The 14356-nt window shown below is 44.5% G+C and overlaps 1 protein-coding gene across 1 annotated transcript in view; it reads left to right on the top strand.

The window, feature by feature from the left end:
- Galphao (G protein alpha o subunit) overlaps window positions 1–14356 on the top strand; it is a 128228-nt gene that overhangs the window by 99441 nt on the left and 14431 nt on the right. The window contains exon 4 of the mRNA XM_084589153.1: window positions 2361–2521. Within this exon, the coding sequence (XP_084445279.1) occupies window positions 2361–2521 (161 nt within the window). The remainder of the gene's footprint in view (window positions 1–2360; window positions 2522–14356) is intronic.

Genomic DNA, 14356 nt, shown 5'->3' with positions numbered 1-14356 from the left:
CCTACGGCCAACATGTGCCCGGCCGTGCCAGCTGTCCGTGATCTCTCGCTCACAGCGCCAATGCCGGATTTTCTGGGGATGCAACTTCAACGTCATCGCGCTAAATTCTGGCGCAGCTTGTGCGCATAATGACTGGTGCCTTGCGCCCTAATGAAAGAAAAAAAGACTATGTTTGTGGACGCCGTATGAAGTATGTTCGGATTAATTTCTGCATTATCTAATTGCGGAGGATTCCTTGAAACACCTGCCCACCAGGCATTTGAAAGCGCTGACTGGGCAAGATACTGCAGGTGATCACTGGTTTTCGTTAAGTTCTCTAAATTACTGAACAAGGCCCTATTGACACTCATCGGCGCGGCGGTGGAAACCCCGCGAAAGTTACTCACGCCACATCACATTGTCAGAACGTCCAGTTTAAAGATCATTTACTTCTTTGTCAGCGCAGTGACTGAAGAAACGCTTTCATCGTTGTTTCGTCACCAAAAAGGAGCCTTTAAGGCCCTCAGTAGTGGCTGAATTCTCTTGGCTTAAACCAAAGTACATGTAGCATGTTTTCTTTTTGTCTGACTAGCGTCATCAGCAGCCTAGTTTGGCACAATGTATGAGCAACGACTGGTGCACATAGGCCAGGTAGGCACCTAGCAGTCCAGTTCGGGCAATTGTGGATGGATAGGCTGGCACTTCGGACTTTCAGCACACCCACTGCTTGTAGCAAGTGACGTCAGCAGGTGGTTAATCCAGTAAGAGTTCACTTTGGGCATTTTCAAATCATTTCCTATACCGGTCGTGTTTCGTTCTTTGAGCATGTTGTCCGCGGCAGAGAAGTAGGTTGGCGCCCACCATAGAAGCCGTTTGTTTGCTATGAAATGTCTTCCTCTTCGATTAGCTGCCCTGCATATCAGAGCCCCAGAATAAAGGTAAAGGGCGACGCTGAAGGCTAAAAACATACGACGCAGAGGGGAGCGTTTCTTGCCTGCTTGACAAGCTTCAGTGCATCCGAAGACAGCAGGGAAAATATATATACATACATATCAACTGCATTCCATTTCTTTCTTCGCCCGCTGCCCCCCGTGCTCCTTTTTGTCGCCATGTGTCGCGCAAGTCGTTCCAGCTCTTCCAGTGAAACAAAAACGAGAGAGGCCCGCAGCGAAGCCCTTTGCGAATGACAAGCGAGCGCTTCGAGTGAGAGAGAAAAGTGGTACCGCCATCTCTGCGCAGAGTACACAACAGCGCTTCTTATCCTCTTCGACGCGTTCCCGCCGATCGATACGCGGCGCTGGCATCCAGATAGGCTGCGCTGCGCCGGGGCCGCAACCAGACCAATCCCTCTCTCTATTTTACTTTATTTCATCTTTATTTTTTGCTTTTGACGTGCCATCATTATCTCTGCTAACCTGAGTTTTGCAACGGAGCGTTCTGGACGGCGGAACTCCAGGGTAGCAACGAAGTCTCGATGATTTCGAGATTTCTGCTAGCAAGTGCCTTTGAAATACGGCTTATTTTATTTCAGCATTCTTTCCTCCTTCATGGCATTAAGATTTCAAACTGGTAGTAAGGCCCTATTTAATATTAAATAGGGTACGAGAGCTGTTTGTATTAAGTAACGTGGCACACCAAACACAAAGTTCGACCGAGTATTTAAGAGCAACGCACATATGTAAGAAATTAGGAAACTGTGGGACTGTATTCACGAACGTTGGCTTCATCGCTGTTCGATAGCTTGCTTACACCTTAATTTGTGGATATTTAAGGAGCACAAGGGGGACTAGGGGGTGACTGCAGCCGCCTCTCCGTAAGCATGAAGTCGTCTGCAGTAAAACAAATTTGATTGTTTTTTTTTTTTTTTTTTTTTTTTGCGACCAGCTATGGTCGACAGCATCCATTTTGAAAACATGGTTCTGGCTGCCCCTCCAAAAGCTACCCAGCTCTCTCCCCTCCCTCCTCCTGTATTTAAGTATTGCTGGCATTCTAAAAAGCATTGGACGCTGTCCGTAAGTTATGTCGGCAATTGCACTGCTCCAGTGCCCATTGAGCTTTCTAATTTTTGTTCCTTTGGTGTTTCATCATCCTCTGTCATTTCTTATGGATTACTTTGTTATAATAATAATATTAATCATTATCACATCAACTACATCCGATGCAGGACATAGGCTTGTCCGTTGATTTTCTGACTGATAATTTAGGTCCAATAACTAACTAAATATATCAACCAACGATCTTCTGCTTCAGTACACAGCCCTCATCCCTTGTTTCGCTGAAATGTTTTGGCTGACATGCAAAGTGCCGGTGGTCCGGGTGCGTTCTCTTTGTGGTACACGTGGCTCGCGCGTTCTTATTCGCGCTGCTGTGCACCGGTGCAGGCGGACGCCAAGATGGTGTTTGACGTCGTGGCCCGCATGGAGGACACGGAGCCCTTTTCTGAGGAACTGCTCAGCGCCATGAAGAGGCTATGGACAGACTCCGGGGTACAAGAGTGCTTCGGGCGCTCCAACGAGTACCAGCTCAACGACTCCGCCAAGTAGTGAGTACACAAACAACCTTGAAAACGCTGGCTGTGCGCACTGCCTCTAGCTCCAACGTGAGCGCGCATCTACCGACGCACAATCCTCCGGCCGTGTAGCATTTTTACTACTCTGTTATGCGGCGAAGGCCTTATGTCTATTACAGTTACTTGTAGCAGTAAAGCTGAGGCGGGAAGCTACGTATATCTAAAGAAGCCTGCAGCGAAAAAAACGTTCCTTGGCCCACGCGACAGGCAGTACATAGAAGCAGCCTCATAATGAGAATACGAACTGTTACACTTAGACTGATCGAAAAGTAGGGCGGAACACATGTCCTTTCCAAGTCTCATCCGTACGCTTGTCGTTCTAAAGGCAAGACTCGACTAGTACAGATACATGATAGTCCAGGATAATGTTCCTGAAATTACAGTACTCCCACTTTGTCTTGTTTTTATATACGGTTGTAAGTTTCCCAATTCGCGAACTGTATTTATTCCTAGCTTTTATTTTTCGAGGGGCCTTGACAACTAGAAGAAAAAATGACATTTATAACGCAGCTAGAAGAATGAAAAATTAGCATGAATAGATAAAAATTTGCACTAATCAGTATAGAGTCCAAGTCATCATTCTAACCTCTATATGTTCATCATTAATTCCATCGGTTTTAAAAAGTGACAATGTCCGGCTCTGCACTGCTTTTTACGGCTTCAAGCTTTTTTTATCTGACAAGTAGCTAAGGTAGTTATGACGCCTGTGCCACAAACGAGCTTCGCCAGCACCTCTGTGGGGTATCCTACCTCAACTCTTCCGCGTGCTTTGTTTACCTTGAATTTCTTTTGTAAAGGGTCGACGATTAGCGAGTTTCTGTTCTCCCCACCGATAAACACCTTTAATCTCACCATGAAAACGCTGGGTGTATTTGTTAACTGCATGCTTTTCTATTGTCTTATAGCCTCTTTTAGGCTTCACCTTATGTTGAAGCATTACTTTTTTTTTAAAGCAGCTGTCTCATTTGCTCTTCCTGGCTTACTTTCGGTACCCGGATCGTGCCTTCCTCCGCTCTAGTCCTCACCTATCCCGAGCCGCTTGAATCGGCCTGAACTGGGTGACATCGCGTTGCGAATGAGATGGACTGGTGTAACCTTCCGCCGGCTGTGCGATGATGTGATGCCCGGCTACCGCGGTGCCTGCCGTGGTCAGGAGCATATAGAGGCAGATTTGAAGGTGGCCACGTAATAGACCCCCCCCCCCCCCCCTCCCCTCCTTCCCCCTTCATCACACGAACCACGTTTCCAATGCGGCGCGGGCAAAGAGGTCCCGGGTGAGTTGCCTCAGCGACGGCCGCGCGATTCCCCCACTGCTCGTTAGGGCTGCGCTTCTTGCCCATCGGCCCGGCAAGATTGCCCAGTTACAACGGAGACACGAGCAGCGTTCGACGCGAGCTTCGTGACGTCACCAGTCTCTTCCCAAATGGTCCCCAAGAGCTCCTCTGTCAGCGACTGGGATGAACGCCTCCGCCGAGCTAACTATAGCAGCAAGGAATCCGGTGCCGGATCGCAGTGAAGCCATACAGTGAACGCCTGCTGCGGTTTCCACTACCTTGTTGGAGCGCGTTCAGGAGACGGGAAAACAAGAGCAGGTTTTATTCAAGGCCTCCTCAAAGCGACCGACGGGTCTGACCATCTGATAGGACAGGGTCTTTTTAGAAACTCGGCGCTCAAATTTTTTTTCGATTCTTGCCCGATGAAGCGTGTCGACAGAGCTTCCATCCACTTCGAACTGCGCTGAGCCTCCCCGATTCATGGCAGGCTTCAACTCTCAAAACCCACTACACTTTAAGTGTGTTTTGATCCCATCATTCTGGTTGAGTTCACAAAGCGGCTCTGGATGAGTGTCAGTTTAGAGGCATAATGGTCATCGCGGTCTTTACTCCGACAGGAGAGCCGACGTCGGGAAATGAATGGCACGCGCCGCTGTTCCTCTTTTCCTTTTTCTCTAAGGGGATGAGGGGAACGGTTGCGTACTGAGCAGCTTTTGAATTTGCCGTGATTATATATTCTTCTGGAGCCTAACAAAGGACGTGCTATATTTTCAGCCACTAGTCCCAGCCGTTAATGAAAACAAATTTCGAAAAGCTGTGCCCTTTCAGACCGAATTACATATGAAAACTCATTGATAATGGTGCAGCGCTGACGATAATCTATATCTGGAGTGCCTGACAAGCGTCTACGACCAGCTTGTTTTCCCGTCTAAAATATGGACTCATTTTAAAAGTGACGCAAAAAAAAAAAGAAACTTTCCAAAATAACGCCATTCAGTATTTAAGCCAACCACAAGAATGAGGCTGGTTAGGAGTTACCAGGAGTCATGTGGGCGTCTGACCTATTTGATGTTATTTTAGAGCTCAGCTTAAACATGACGTTTGAGTTATGGAGGCGTATGAAAGGCGGTAAGAACCACCTTCGCTTTATTTTTTTTTATTTTTTTAGGACTGCAGCAGTTAATGCAAGAACGGTATCAAGCAGCCAGTTTATGCTTAATGCGTAATGTAGTCAGAACAGCTCGATATTTTATTTATATACCCACCCAGGCTTAACGGACGTTGCACTGCAGATGTGTCTTGGTGAGCGAAGTGCATTACCACCAGCCGGTCAAGGATCAGGAGATCCTGTCCTTTCGGGAGAAGCTCTGACCGATGAATATTGACACCACACCACACGACATAACATCCTGCAAACGGCGGAAAATCCAGCAGTGCCTCGTGGCCTTTTAGGCCACTTGGGCTCTTCAGTGTCTATCAATGGCACATGAAATATATTCATGAAGAATTGCCATTGTCGACGTATTTTATATCTATTGAGCGTCATGCACTTAGGTGCAGCGTGTGTGCGACGGGAAGTCAACCTCGCGAATGGTCTAGTAGCAACCATTTACGATCGTTTTTGGTGAGGATATCTGGCCTGTGTAAGCAACCTGTGACTTCGGTAGTAGGGGTGTTGTTTTCTCATGCTACAAAGGAAAAGCCAGAAAGCCAGCAATGCTGCGAGTTATCTCTTCATTAGCTAGTTAGCGCACCGCGTTGAGAGTAATGATGCAAACGGGATGTCCTACTAGCGCTCCATTTTCCTTTCTTTCTTTCTTTCTTTCTTTCTTTCTTTCTTTCTTTCTTTCTTTCTTTCTTTCTTTCTTTCTTTCTTTCTTTCTTTCTTTCTTTCTTTCTTTCTTTCTTTCTTTCTTTCTTTCTTTCTTTCTTTCTTTCTTTCTTTCTTTCTTTCTTTCTTTCTTTCTTGAACAGCATGCCCGAGAGGAAACACGCGCGCTTATTTCTAGCACCACCTGTTCCTGAAAGCTGGCTGCTATGAGAACTGGCATACGCAGTTGCATAGCATAACCAAAGACCGCAAGCAAGAATAAAACATTGATACCTGCATAAAGCAAACCGCAGGGTTATATGCGGATTGTTCATAGAATTTAATTTTTAATAACATATAACACAAATTGTATGCCTTACGCATATGTTTATGCCAGTTTTCACGTGTTATGCCAAGAAAAATGTAAGCTTTCGCTGAAGCCAAGCGCGCGAACGCCCATCGGGACTGTTTTAGGGAAGGAACCAACCTTATTTTGACAAAACTGGTTCACCTGTTTGGCTAAAGCGTGGACACTTCTTCCCATTGCGCTAATTATCTCAGACAGTTGCAGAGTAATCCAGGTAGAATGAGAGGAAGAAGATGGATAACACGGTATCAAGGAACACTGAACAAGGGTAGAGGGGGAAGCCTCAGTTCGCAGGTCGAGCCAACTTTTCGACAAGTCCACAAATAGTTGCCGAGTAAGTTACTTGCAGGGTATACCTCTAAGAAATGAGACACTGGCACAAACAGTTTACATAGCTTTCTTTCTGAGAAACTATTTCGCGTTGCAAACTCTAACTAGCTCCGATTACCTTGATTACATTTGTATTTAAGGATTGTTTTATGGTATCTTACTTTCCCTCTATTTGTTTGGGTTGGTATTATAGGGCTTAAGTCCCATATCGGATCAGCCTGTTAGGGACGTCTCAGTGGCGGGCACTAGAAAGTTTGACCTCGTGGGGTTCTTCAACGCTCCATTACATCGCACAGTACACGGCGTTTCATCCCATTAAAACGCGGCCGCCACGGCCGGGACCGAACCCGTGTCTTTAGATCAGCAGTCAGGCGCCCTGGTGTCTTTCCTTCCTGTGTTGCAATGTTGGCTGAAATTATAAGTGGATTGTTAATAGTGCGCGCGTAGGCAAGAAAGGTTCTCTTGCTTATGTACAGAGCCACTACCCGTTAAAGCTAATATTTTACTTTCGTTATGTGAGCTGCCTTATTCTTAGAAGAGCTAGTGGGGTAAAACGCCTATTTTTTAATCCTGGTTCGGGCAACACCTCAAGTATACGCGTGGGGCATCCCAGCATCTAAGACGTGGGTGAAATCGGTCACACACAGTGAGGAGTTGATCAGCTCTCCGAAAAATAGAGAAAGGGGGGAGGGGGGAATTTGCGATAGAGGTAGTGTGGTGATTGAGTTGTTCGTGGGTAGGTCCGATATGTGTATGTTGCCAGTGCAGGCGTCACATATGTGCCTGCAGAGGGGGGTGACCATGAGTGTCTGAGTATGTGGTGGTTGTGCAGGCCCCAAGGTAGATAATTTATCTACACTTCTTTAACGAATATAGTTTTCTAATAAGATGTGAAGAAGGTGTGGGAAGGAGTCAGCTGGTCAGTCGCTGTCCGTTGTCTAATATGTTTGGTGTCTTTGGTGCATAGCCTCTTATCGTGGAGGTTGTAATTATCCGGCCAAGGAGAAGACGTGCTGCGAGCGAGGGCGTACTTGCAAGAAGTATTTGCAAGCTTGGGTGCTGGGGAAGGTGGGTGTTTAGCTTGGCGTGAGTATGCCCTGGAAGCATGTTGGCGGCGAAATCACCGAGTGCATTTCGTCCGTCCATCTCCGCTGTGATAAGTTTGGTAATGGGGGTGAAAAAAAGCTTCAGTTATTGCTTGTATTTGAGCTGAAATCGCATCGCGAAAACCGGTGTGCTGACGGACTTTGTGATGGAGGGGGCCAACAGACAACGTTGTAGCGTTGGGGTCAGCGAAGGTTGCATTGGTGTTGGAAACTCGATGAGATGGGGTCTTGAGATGACATGCTGTGGCTTATCGGTGTGCTGAATCCTTCTTCAGGTCTGTGTATGCGGGATATAGTCAGGATGTTGATTTGGGAGAGGTGTTCAAAAGGATGTTTAAAAATCCGGGATTGATTAAAGGTGCGCCATGTTGTGTCCATGTGATTTTTTTACCGAAGGAGGTAAAGCAGCAATGTAGAGATCCTTCATGCGCGCTGGTCTTCTTTTATAGCACGAATAAGATAGCTGCGAATCCTAGGACACCTATCTCCGGGTGATCATTTACGGAAGGCTGCTTCAGTTTTATTGACTTGAGTTTTCGTTAGGTAGAGATGCAGGTAAGCATACATGACTCGTGAAAACACGAATGCTTCAACAATCTTGCGGAGCTCGTGTTCATTGAGTGCATGACATTTACGGGTAATAGGTTTGAGTATGTGGGGCATGTTATTTATTTGCCAGAACAATGTTGATGTCCACACCGAGCTTTTGCCATCATTCCGCCAGACGAAGCTTTAGATGCGAATATGTGTCTAGCGTGGAATAGGAAGGTTATCAGTTTTCGAATAATGGGAGAACGGTAAGCATTAGCGACTCATCTCTTGTGGTTGAAAGCAACAGCATAGGCTGATTTTTCGGGGAGCATTCGAGCTCTACGCCGGCAGAGTGGGATTTCGTAAGGTCCAGACATTAATGCACGATACCTTCTTGGGATCCTTGGATAGCCAGGGTACATCAGACCGTGTTATTATCCGCATCCATGGCATGTTGAAGATGGGAAACGGTGGCAAGTTTAACCGAAAGGTTTTTAAGTTAAACAACGTAGAGGATAGAATAGAACATTGGCCTGTGCCCCGTTTGATAGAGACAGGGGACGAGGGCTGATTTTTGGCGCCAATGAGCCTTACAGTTCGGTCGGACAATCAGATTTTTTTTTTTCATATATAGTTTAATAAGGGTCCTCCTGGTCGGATGTCCTGAAAGTTTGCTAGGTTTGTGCCTTGGGAGCTATTGTCAAATGCACCTTTTTATCAGCACCTACTATAGTGCGTAGTTGCATATTGGTATTGTTATATGTGCGCAGTAACTTCTTGACAGCACACACACTTCACAAGCCAATGAGTGCAGGGTGTGGATGGTGACCGTGTATTAGGTGCCACTCTAGGGGAGTGAGCACCATTGTCTCCATAACATTTCCCATGATGCAAGTGAGTAATATACGAAGGAGCTTCGCAGATGAATTTATGAGAAAAAGAAAGGCTTTGTTTGAATCTCAAAGCCAGAAGTAACAACTTTTGTGGTGCGTGGGGGGGAGGCTAGTTATTATGGGATTCCATTTGCCAATAAGAAAATGAAATAGCATTTACATAATTTACGCCCATCAATTCTAGACATTATTTAGGGAGGTTTTCCAAATTTCAGATTTAGGAATGAGCTTTCCCCGTAAAGTCCGGCTGCAGGAACAGTTGGTCTAGTCAGCACACAGCTAAAGCCGAATGAGAGTAGCATTTTACTATTTTACTTGAGCACAGTGCAGTTGTATACGCTACGTATAGCACGGCTAGAACATTTATGATCTGGGGACCGTTTTAAATCGGTTCAGCAGAACAAATTGGAGCTCCGCAATAAGCCTTATATTATTTATCAACTGAAATAAACCCTAAGAACGGGCTCCGATCGCGTCGAGGCCAACACTAAAGACACACTGAGTTGTATTAGTGCATGGTGGTTGGTAATTATTGTTGTAGCTGCTATAATCATGCCAAAATTATCGCAGGAAGTTAGCGCGGAAGTTATAAAAAAGAGAGTAAATGTCTTCACGAAAAAGAAAGATACTAATGTATACGAAATGCATGGCATCGAGCCGTCGTCTGCTGAACTCATGCACTGCTTACAAGTTTTTGCGGTAAGGAATACGCCTTTTTCACATGTGGTGGCCCCTTCTTAGGAGTGGTTGAAATTTGTCTCTGACTGGTTAAAAACCTCCTTTGGAGATGCAGACGCCTGCGAAGTGGCCATGTGGATACTTGAGAGCTGCCGTTATCTGTCTGTCGCATACGCCTGTCACGAAAATGCAACTGCACATGGCCTCCGCGATTAGCACCGGCAGCACCGATCACGGAGGCCAATAATTGCGCATGCGCAGCTGGGATATGCTCACCAGGCTTCGTTAGAAGCGCCGCCGCTCGCACACTCGATCTTTTCAGAGTAACTCTTCACGTTGATTTATTACTAGTTCTTTAATGACTCGAAATCAAGAAATACTTTGTTTTATTTAAAAGTTATTCATAAGCCTATTGAAACAGTAATATTGTCACGTAGTGGTTACAAGGCCGTAGGCACCAAAACAGGATACATGCGTGATAGTACTGAAATTAACTCTTTATTTGGCTGACTTGCGCCCGCAAAAGAACTAAGCAACTCGCCGGCGGCGACAGCAACAAACGTGCTCTTCGGTCGTCGAACTAGGAATTCCGGTTTCACGCGTCAGTGCTCGATTTAAAGGCTGCAAAGAAAAATTGAGATAAAACCGCAAACAGTGACTAGCACTATATACGCGAGTGGCCGGAATCTTGGAGAAATATCTCGGAGAATCTTGCGCGACAAAAAACTGATAAAGCTGCGTCTTGCGACAACGAGCATGATCAAATAAAGAACACAGAATTGATACACGTGCCAAAGCCGCATGCCGGCAGCTGTCGAAAAAAGAACAAAAACACATTTGATTGGTTTACGGCAATGTATAACTTTCGAAGTTATTCAACTGAAGAGAAACTCTTCCTTCGTGGTGGAAATATGCAGAATTCCTGATTCTAAAGTCCCTCTTTGTTCTCGTGATAGCGTTTTACAGCCACATGCTAACACTGAAAAAAATAAATGAAAAGGAGTCAGGGTTGTGCCATATACGTATTATGTTGCGTATCAACATTTCATGTCTCGGTGCGCTCAAGAGCTCGTGGGTTAAATTTCCCGACAGGTCGTTTTTAGACTAAGGGATTAGAAGGCGCATTACGTAACACATCTTCTTAAAAGGCAGCACGATTGTCTTTTTTCCACTTTACCTTCAGTTCGTGGCTTTGTTTTTTAATTCAACACTGTGCACAAGCAGGTAGCAGATTACAGAGAAATTTGACACCGGCTTAATGTCAATTGTAGCCGTAGCAGATAAGCAATGTTTTTTTCTTTGACAGTAAGAGCTCTAAGATCAGCATTCACCGCTCGGTTTTCGCCGATTTGTTCCCTCTTCTTTTTAGAGCAGCTTAATAGCGACAAGTATCAACGCTTGTTTGTCTGAATAGGTTCGTGCACATTGGGATGTCACTAGCTTGGTACTAAAGACGGCGCCCTTGCTTCAGACAATGCGCAAAAACGCGCTGGTATGAAACGAGTTGCTGCCGGATGAAGTTATGAGGAAAGCTGTAGAGGAGGGCTCGAGGTTGGTTTTTACCACTTCGAGTTTTTGAACGCGCACTTGCATCGCTCAGAAAATCGGAGTTTTTGCTCGCTGCTTGCACAGAAACCTGGCCGCCATGGCCGAGATTTTGAACTTAGCAGCCGAGCGTCGAAGCCATGTATCCGCGACATAGCCGTGAAGAAAGTGAAAACAGACTGCATGAAGTTATTGCGCCCTCATCGAAGGATACATGGCAAGTAGATTCGGAAAATGAAGTGACCAGCCAACTGTATTCCTTGACACCCCCCCCCCCTCCCCCCCATCTCGGGAAAAAGGAAATCATGCAGACTTATTATTATTATTATTATTATTATTATTATTATTATTATTATTATTATTATTATTATTATTATTATTATTATTATTATTATTATTATTATTATTATTATTATTATTATTATTATTATTATTATTATTATTATTATTATTATCAGTAGTAGTAGTAGTAGCTAGATATTTTTGTTCCAGTGAAATTTATTCCAAATTATCTAATATAATCTGGAGGAGGGGGATGAGAGCATTAATTATTTTTGTGAGGCTTGGGTGTAGTTAATAGAGCATTGTGCACGTTTTGGTCAGAATAGGAGTGCGAACAAGCACGTACTGACTAGTCACATCATCAAGTCACTAGATTTATCCATAAACAATGTTCAATAATGCTAAACACGACGTTGTTAGAAATCATTCAACTATTCATCTAAACTGTACACAGCTCGTTATTGAGTACATAGAAGCTGCCCTTACTGCAGTGTATACCTGTTTTCGATAAGTAACGGACGAAAGATGTAAGAGGTTCATCTGAAAGAGAGCAAAGTGGGGCATTCAATTATTTAAGCATACGATGCTTGAAACTAGATCGGGACGGCAAGTTAGCCCAAGAACGATTGCCGTTCTCGCGTTTATTTTGACTTGCTGTACTAGAGAAAAGTTAGAACACATATTTAAAAACTCACTTGCAGGTGTAGCAAACGGATGCAAAACATGTTCGCTGCCGCATGATATTTTCTGAACGCTGAAATCGCCGAGTAGAAATATTGTCTGTGTGGAATGACGATACAAATTTAGTTTCACTACATAGTATAATTTGTAGCTAAAGATTAGTAGCTAGGACATCCGTCACGTATACCACTATATCTTTTTGTATTCTTATTTCAAGTGTTCAAATTATGGTCCAATTATTCACCCAAAATCAAACCAGCTGGATTTTGAGAACAATGTTAGAAACATAGAGTGAAATATAGATGCAATGCAACTTGAAAAAGCGACTTTTATCAATTAAACTGAAGCAATTGACCTAATAACACAAAGCAGTATGTAATAAAAATTTGAAAGCTATGGAGGAGTTTCTTCTAATTACTGAATGCATACCTGTACAGTTGTGGGCAATACGCAACTCCTAATGAATCCGCACCTTCACTACCAATAACGAGTGGTGTGGTTGCTCGCAGTTCTGTCCCGGACCTTCTTTTATTTTCAACAAATATGGGTGACCTTCCAATCAACATGTGTGATGATCGTGTTCCTTACGCAGACAATACAAATGTATTTGTAATGATAGGTCATAAAAAGGAACATATTCTAAAGCACGCCTAGCTTTAAAAAGCTCTCGCTGTGGTTAGAGATGAGCAGACTTTAAGCGAACGTAATAAAAGCAGCTACATAGTATTAGCGTCAAAAAACACGATAAGCAAAAACAATATCATGAATGATTAGCATGCTTACACCCGATGGTAATTACGTGCGCTAGAACTTCACTTTCGGTTCGCAGATACTTTATTGGCATACTGCCATAATCTACCTCATCGTGCAGAAAACTCCCGGACATAGATATAAAGCCCCGGTTTAAGAAAGTCGTACAAGCATTCCTGACTGGGAATATAGCCCAATCATTACCCGAAATTTTCATCTCAAATGTGTCGCTCAAGTTGGCAGCTCTTGCCATTTCAGCCAGAACACGTGGTACCGTAACGTCACACAAACCGCCTACACAGAGGCGAGTGTGTTAGCTAACGTTGGTGTGAAACGAGCCTGCAGGCTTCTGACGTCACTCAACTCCTAAATGGCTGAGTGGAAGCTGCACTAACGGCCCACTAAAACAGCGTTATGGTTACTGACACACTATTTCGAAGTGTTAAAAAAAATTCTGGGCGTATGCTTTCCCAGCCAACCCGCCTGTGTGGCTGAGTGGTTGGGTGTTAAATGGAACAGAACACTGCAATTTAAGTCTCAAATGTTTTTTCGGCGCAATGGAAAGATTGATGTCTAAAATGTTCAATTCCATAGCCGTTCTGGTAGAAACCCAGTAGAAAATTTTTTGCGAGAATTTTTCTATCAGTGCATGCGCCCCTTATTATGTAGTCTGATGCTCGAAAACCATTGGCTGGGACCGCAATGACGGTTGATGGTCGACAAAAAAGACCTACCGAAAACAAATATTAATTGCACTCGCCAGACAGTAATTAGATATTTTTTGCTTTGAGTAACATTCTTTTCAGTTTCAAACTCATGGCTGTTACGGCACAATAACGCAAGCCTCGTCGACGAAAGTTTTAGTGGGCGCTACCATCGCTTCATACACGTAATTCCAAGCACTGTGGTGCCATCTAGTGGCAACAACTGAAAGCATGCCTCTCTCGATGCGAAATGGGTGGGGGAGGGGGGAGGGGGGGGGGGGTATTTGAGGACGCAGTGCAGAGAGCGCAAAATATAATAAATTATGACAAGCACTTCCAGAGGTGCACTTACGAAAATCAGCGATATTTTGCTGACATATAGTCACGCGAGGTACTACACTGAAAATAATAGGGTTTCTCCGCTAGATAGCACCTCGGTTGTTTTTATGCAATTTTTAATTGCCAATTAAAATTCTAAAGCCTATTTTCTTTGACATTTTAACGATCGATATGCACTATATGAGGCAAGGTCTTTTCATCTCCACCATAATCCTATGATCTATTTTGGCCAGCGTTCTGTCCCTTTAAGGACGACAATACCAGTTGTTGGGCGAGTTGGTGTGCACGGTGATCCATAACAACCGCGACACGCTACCAAGGGAAATAACAGAAGCCCACTTGATAGCTCGGATCTCAGAAAAATGTATCAATGCTCCCTCTGTCGCACTATCAGATAAAGAAAATCGTTATTTAGATTGTGAATATTAGCGTGTGCCTGCTGTAATGCTGACAGAGTTTTCCCAAGTGTGACACTTTCCTGTTGACACGTGCCTAATGTACTGGCGATTTTGAATCTC

The sequence above is a fragment of the Amblyomma maculatum genome, chromosome 1 (genome assembly GCF_055883805.1).
Source record: "Amblyomma maculatum isolate TAMU_Amacu chromosome 1, ASM5588380v1, whole genome shotgun sequence".
NCBI lineage: Eukaryota > Metazoa > Arthropoda > Arachnida > Ixodida > Ixodidae > Amblyomma > Amblyomma maculatum.
This window is presented reverse-complemented; position numbering and strand designations above follow the sequence as displayed.